The sequence below is a fragment of the Lathamus discolor genome, chromosome 6 (assembly GCF_037157495.1).
Source record: "Lathamus discolor isolate bLatDis1 chromosome 6, bLatDis1.hap1, whole genome shotgun sequence".
Classification (NCBI taxonomy): Eukaryota; Metazoa; Chordata; class Aves; order Psittaciformes; family Psittacidae; genus Lathamus; species Lathamus discolor.
The window spans coordinates 5,218,846-5,225,877 of NC_088889.1; the positions used below are offsets into that span (position 1 = coordinate 5,218,846).

At 39.9% G+C, this 7,032-nt stretch overlaps 1 protein-coding gene across 3 annotated transcripts in view; it reads left to right on the top strand.

Annotated features, from left to right (window-relative positions):
• Positions 1-6,707, top strand: part of TTC17 (tetratricopeptide repeat domain 17) — a 62,260-nt gene extending 55,553 nt beyond the window's left edge. Inside the window, exons 23-26 of one of the 3 annotated variants that reach the window (XM_065684613.1) lie at positions 938-1,057; positions 1,353-1,403; positions 3,218-3,361; positions 5,625-6,707. In XM_065684613.1, the coding sequence (XP_065540685.1) occupies positions 938-1,057; positions 1,353-1,403; positions 3,218-3,361; positions 5,625-5,756 (447 nt within the window). In that variant the 3' untranslated portion in view covers positions 5,757-6,707. The remainder of the gene's footprint in view (positions 1-937; positions 1,058-1,352; positions 1,404-3,217; positions 3,362-5,624) is intronic. The other 2 variants (XM_065684616.1, XM_065684615.1) reach the window with 2 other exon arrangements.
• The last annotated feature ends 325 nt before the right edge of the window (positions 6,708-7,032 follow it).

Genomic DNA, 7,032 nt, shown 5'->3' on the forward strand with positions numbered 1-7,032 from the left:
CAGCCAAAACAGTTTGGTGCCCTTAGCCTGTTTTACCAAAAGCCATCCGAGGAGCTTATTGTGCTTTGAAACTAAAGCATGTATTTGTCATTCCCAGAAAGTAAAGATATTATGCTCATGTTACAGGACTTAGTTTCTTTATACTTCAGATGTATACTAACTCTTCTCTTACATGCTACAGTTTCCCCTGCAGGCAGCAAGCTTTATCCACATAAGCTGAAAATCGAGTGCTGAGAGCAGAAAAGGCATTCTCAGTAAAGCTAGCTGTGTTGGAAATGCAGTGCAATTCTTGTGTCTACCAGTCTCATTCAGTATTCACAAGAGCTAATCAAACAAATCAAGATGGCTACTTATCTAATTGCATATGTGAGCATAAACATTCATTTACTCTGTCTGAGTCCATAGAATTCAAGCACATAGTATTTTGCTTTCTCACACGTGACATGGGAGTCAGCCAGCTTTAGGCACCAAACTTAATCAGCTAATCTTGTCAGGCTTCTGCTCTGAGCTGCATCCCAGAGCATCCTTCCTTTTCCCAGAGAAAAAGGGCAAAAGAGAGCCAATCAGCTATCTTAGCTGAATTTGTCACTTTATGTTGGGTGATACGTATACACACCTAGATGCTCAGTTTCAGACGGGTGGTTAGAAGCTGTTGTGGCTGCTAACTTTTGTTGCTGTTTAAAGCTATTTAGCTGCTATTCCTTTCTTAAGAAAGTGATTCTGCACTCGGAATCTGTTTCATTTGGCAATCTCATTTATCTGACTATTGTGTATATGTTGTTAAATAAGAAACTTTTTGCTGCTTTGAAATAGTTTAATGCTGTTTTTAAGTGTAACACCCTCTACCTCAATATATAAATAAATTGGAAGAGTCAAAGACAGGAAGACTTTACTAAAGGTGTTTACATGACTGGTTTCTGTGTTCTTCTTTTGCCAGAATCAAACTTCATGGGTCCTCTCTAGCATGGCAGCTCTTTACTGGAGAGTGAAAGGCCAAGGAAAGAAGGCAATTGATTGTTTACGGCAAGCACTGCACTATGCACCCCATCACATGAAGGTGTGTATGCATGTGCCCACTACTCAGATGAAACGATGTTTTGCTTGTCACTATAAAGCTTTCACAGACTACCGTTAAGACCAATATTGTGTGTATCAGTGTCTATAAAGTGTTAGGTATGAGCTAGTTGTGGTGAAACCTTACAACATTCACCACATGTTCAGTGTGAACGGTCTCTCCTTAAAAAGAATAAGAGAAAGGACAACTGCAAAAGGGGCTCTGTGGAATTTTCTGCATGTCAATGGGTTTGACACCTCTGGGCAATGCGGGCTCAACCTTCCTTCTGTTAATGCAGGACTTGGAATCTTCATCAGCCTTTGACTGGACAAGTCTTCTGAGATGTGGGGTATATATTTTCTGGTTATGTGTTTAAAGAGGGGAGGCGGTGAGATCTGACTTAAATGCTTAAATCTAAAGTGTTTGGGCCGTGCATCTCAGCTGGGCACTAGCGCCTTTGTGCAGCAGTTGTGCTTTACTCCAAGAAAGGCAGGACTTGGGACATAATCTTCTGTTAATGTTTCAGTTGCCGAAAGTGCTTTGTACCCTTCATCTTGCCACATATAATGCTGAGCGTTACGACATCTATTCTTATACGCCAGGCTCCCACTTTCAAACTGATAAATGCAATATAGGCTCCTCACTCAACATTGCAGATTTCACTCTGGGACCTGGACAACAAAGTGGGGCAGGACGGTGAAATGTGTACTCCGTTTTTTGAACCTTGGTCTTAAATCCTTCTCTGAAAATCAGGAGACAAAGGAATTTACACTCTCAGCATATTGTTAGGAGGATTTAGCCATTAGCAGTAGAAATGCCTCAGCTAAGAAATGCACATTCCCACTGCTTGTCCTGTGTATCTGTGTCTCCCTCCTGTAATTCTGTCTCTTGGCACTTGTCCTTTTAACACAAAGTTGGAACCAAGATCTAACACAAGCTCTTGCTTATTTCCCTGTCTTTCTATGTAACTGGGAATGGTTCCTCAGAAATGGAGCCCTTGCCTGTGTGACTTGTGCGGGTCAGAGTATGGATTGTAAACTACAGCATGGCAAGATCATGGTTCAGTGATGTTGTTTTCTAGAAATGTGATGTAATGTTCCCTGGCACTGGCTGACTCCGAATCCGTGCCTTAGCATTGCCCTCCATACTGAAGCTGCCTCCAGAGAAAACCTTGGATCTTGTTTGTAAAGATCCAGCTGCAGCTTGAACTCAGTGAGAGTTAGCATTGAATTAACAGCTATTTACTCTTTTGTTTCATCCTCCTCTTCGATTTTCTGCACTCTGGCTACTCTCTCGTGCCTTTTCTCATGTAAATAAAAGGTAATTAATTTTCCTGTGGGCTTCTTTTGGGATTTTGACTTCCATAAGATCTGCTTTGCAAATGTGAATGACTTATCCAGCAAAGGTACTCCTTGCCTTGTGGAGGTCGAGGAGGCAGGGATCAAATACATCCAGAATTGTTTATTGTCCTGCTGAGGGTACCTAAGACTTGCTCTTTCACAGTATTCTGTCCTTTGAAGCCCAGCTCTCAAAGAGTCTGTTATGGCTGCCAGGGCTTAACAGTTTCGTCAGACAAGGTCACAGTCTGGAAATCCCAGAAATAAAAACCTTACCATCAGTGACTAACTGGGAAAATGTATTTCTAGCTCTTATCCAGCATCATATAGGAATTCTGTGGCAGGATAAAAACCGCTGCGTCAGCTGCCAACCCTATTTTCGCTTCCCTGCTGTCCCTTTTTGTTCATATTCCTTCCCTTTTTATGCAAGAGCTGAAGAAATGTGGTCAAAGATAAGAGCTTCTCTTGTCTCTTGAGGATGCATCTCACCTTTGGGGAGAAAACTAGTGTAAGGTCATCTGCAAAGTAATGTACATCCTAGGACACTTCTGTGAGTTAATTTTGTGAGTTATCTATGCCACAGTAGTGTTTGTTACTATTGCAAGCAGATGTGTGTAGGTGAAGTTTTCTTCTTTGTAACCCAGGTCCAAATGCCCTTTCATAGTAAAATAAATCTGGCTCATCACTTTCAAAGGCACCAGATAGTGAAGTTGGAAGTAACCAAGTGAGAGTGGCCAAGTGGTGGAGTCTTCCATTAGTCTTGTTGATCCTGAGACAGTTCCAATACAAAGAACCTCACTGTTTATCACTTGCTCTTCTCTTCCAGGATGTACCACTAATAAGCCTAGCAAACATCTTCCACAATGCGAAACTCTGGAACGATGCCATCATTGTGGCTACCATGGCAGTGGAAATAGCACCACACTTTGTGGTTAATCATTTCACGTTGGCAAATGTCTATGTAGCAATGGTGAGTGTGCTGTCACCCACTTACATCTGTCTTTGGTACAGTATCTAGACATGAAATATACAAATCTTACTCTCATAAATCATTTCGAAGGAGCAACATTCAAGAAGTTGGGGTAAGATCAACAAGAAGGAATATTTTTGAATGCCAAAACTCTTATTACTCATTTTACTCTTTTATTCATTTAATACTTGAAGACAAACATTTCTGTAAGCTGGCTTCAGAATGCTGTCTGCAAAGCTTTAAGACAGTAGTAAACAATAGGTAATTTGGCTTGACTGCCTCTACAAACACAGGGTATTTTTATAATACTGGACATTAATGATAAATTGGATCTCTATCCTGAAGAGCTTTGCTTAGCACAGTAAAATCCCAGTTCATTGTGGTGGGGAACGAACGCAAGGCAAGTTTAACATCTGGATTATCAACACCCAAAATGATTTATAAATTGAACTCAAATTTCTTCATGCTGTCTATATGTTCTAATCTGCGATTTAGCTTTCAGTGTTTACTTTGAACACAAAATGTTCCTTTTATCTTATTACTGCTGGGTTTGTTCTTGTGTATTTCATCCCTATCATTAACAGGGCCAGTATATGTGAAGGGTAAAAGAGGCACGGTTAGACTGCAACATAGTTGATCTAAATGTCTGTGTCAAAAGTGTTTTCAATTACACATTACGAAGTATCACTGCCGGTTTTCATCACTTGTCACAGATTGGTCTTTAATGTTTTGCTCCCGTGGTTGAGAGGATCACACAGATAACAGGGCGAGTTGGGCAGGTGATCGTATATTATGGCTATCAAGGTTGAGAAGAGTTGAAATGCACAGTGGAAGCAAACTGAAGCAAGGCATGACTTGTTTCTATTAAGGTGTTCTGACAATTGCTTGGAAGAAATTAAGTATAAGTTTGATGCTTGTCTTGCCAATATCTTTTTCAAGTTAGCACAGTGCCTAAGGATAACTTCATTTTCCCTGGATCTGAAAGTTTTCTCAATGAAGCTCTATATTCATTATAAGAAATGACTGTAGCAAGAAAACAAAATTCATCTTCTGGATTAAATTATACTAACATAAAGACAAGTTAGTTTATTTACATCATTTTTAACCTGCTGTATTTGAGAGTTGACTGACCAACAGATTGTAGATGTCATGTTAATTGATAGTATGGCATTGTAGAGCCCAACATTCATTTATCTGCAAAGCTTCTCAGTAAGTTGTCTTACAAAGGAGAAACAGTTGGCCACATTAAGAACTGAGAACTTGGGATAGATGCTATTGAAAATATTGGAATCTAAGGGAACATCTTAATAGTATCAGATCACAGCAAATGTAAATTATAACATCCGAAAATGGAAAGGTCTGATTCTTGTTTTCATTGCTGTGTCAGTGCTCCCACAAACTACTATGGGATTTTCTATGTAATTCCATATTGAAACTGTATTAAAGTACACTTTTTAAAAGAATCAAGACTTTACAACTCACAGTGATTTAGTGTAAGTGTTTATAATGTGGCCAGAAATTAATATTATCCCTATTGTACAAATAGATTTACTGAGACAAGGAACTTAAGAGAACAAAACCAGTGTTGAAAGTAACTTAAAACCCCAGAATGTCGTGGATCTTTTCCTCCCTCCTTCTTCTAATACACTGTTGGATGTTGGTGTGCTTTCCTAGTTAATAGGAAGGTGGGGTGCTCTAGGTAATTAGATTTCAGCTATATAAAAATAGAAGTTATTTCAGCATGATGCTCCTTACTGCCATTCTGGAGCCTAGCTTATCAATTGAAATTGTCTAGCTATTATATGCTTTTTAAGATTTTGGTGGGTTTTGTTTTGGTTTTACTTCATTTTGAGTAATCCTTAAAAAGTAGTTTCAGGTTCTTTCTAGCAATGTTGGCTTTTCAGCCTAGTTGATGGTTTTGCATTGTCCAAGATGTTAAAATCTTGATCTATGTAAATTCTGACCGGAACCTGTTTTGAAAGTTACTTTTACAGCAAGAATGCTAAGATCTGCTATTAAAAGGAAACGGTGAGAACAACGAATGCTCGGCAGCGACTTGACTCCCTTCAATAGATTATACAGAATTGGGTATTTAATCCAAGAAAATATCAGTTATCTGGGGGAGAGGGAAGGACCACTCTTCCCTCAGGTTCAGTCACTTTCGTGCATACCATACGCAACTACGTAAGACAGGAAAAGCGAAGAAAGTGTGTTTGGTGTTCTTAGAATCTGACTCTTTGCAATCTTCTCTCTTTCTTTACAGGAAGAGTTTGAAAAGGCAATGAAATGGTATGAGTCAACACTAAAACTTCAGCCGGAGTTTGCCCCAGCAAAGAATCGAATCCACACCATTCAGTGTCATTTACTCCTGAAGAAAGAGCGACGGTCTCCTTAGAGATCAGCATCTTTCCCTTTCTTTTTTACACCAATGTCATTACTCTCTATTCTGCTTTTAAGTGTGCTGAGAGAAATCGATGAATCGAGATTTTTAACAAGACTTATAAAAAGAGATGGGATTTGGATCAAGGGGTGGTATTTTTGTTGTTTTTCTCAAATATAAGAACATCTTTGGAAAATATATTTCACAGACCATAATTTGAAAACATCCGTGTAAATAATTAAACCAAGGAACTTCCATGAGTCCATGACCACCTGTACCAGGACCCTGGCACTGTTAGTTTTTCCTTAATGCTCAGATTGGCATCAGCATCCAAAATAACTTGCTTCATGTCTTACAGTCAAAGTCAATGGAAATGCAAAGCACACACCCATACCAAATAGTGAGAAGAGATAATCAGCAGTTCATCCATGTGAAATCCATGCTTTGTCCGATCTTGTTCACTCCATACCACATCACCTGCTTTTTTGGAAGGAGAGGGACAAGATTTTAAATACTTGTAAAAAAATACCTAGTAGGAACATCAAGTATTTTTGGTATTGTTTCTTTCTGTTGGTGGATGAGGAGGAGGGAACAGCAGGACACTGAAATCCAAGTGGTTTTGCATCTTCCTTGCAGAAAAGAGAATTGGTAAAAATCCCAATAAGATGTTTTATGTTTGTCTGTAGCCCTCTGCCTCCCCGAGTGGCTGATTCACTAATTCTTTGTTGACTATATTTCTAGCTGTTTCGGGATAAGGTGCAAGTTTATGCTCACTCTGAGCTATACTTTGAGCTTCCGAGGAGGAAGAGGAGGGAGGCGGTGTCCAGGTATCATCAGCAACTAAGTCAGGTGGAAGATTTCCAAATCAGTTGTGTGTTTGGTTGGTGGAAGACATGATTCTCCAGACATCCGGGAGGAATCAACAAGGGCACATATTTGAAATAAAATAAATTGTTTACAACCAAATCCCAGCTTCTCTTCCAGTGTGTTCCATGCGCCGGTTCCAGGAGTCTAGGCTTGGGCATCCTCAGGAGCAGGCAGAGCTGGGGAGGTAGGAAAGCCTTTAACATTCCTGGTTAGTGATTTTCTGCCTGTCATGGACAATTCCCTGCACCTCTGTGCCTGACTCCTTTTCCATGGCAGAAGGAAATAGGGAAAGTTAACTCGATCAGCTGCTGGCGTGTAACCTGCCCTCCAGCTTCTTGTGTTAAACGCACTGCCTAGTGATTCCTTTTAAGGAACCAACAATGTTTATGAGCTTCCAATCTTTTCCCTCTTTTCAGGGATGCAT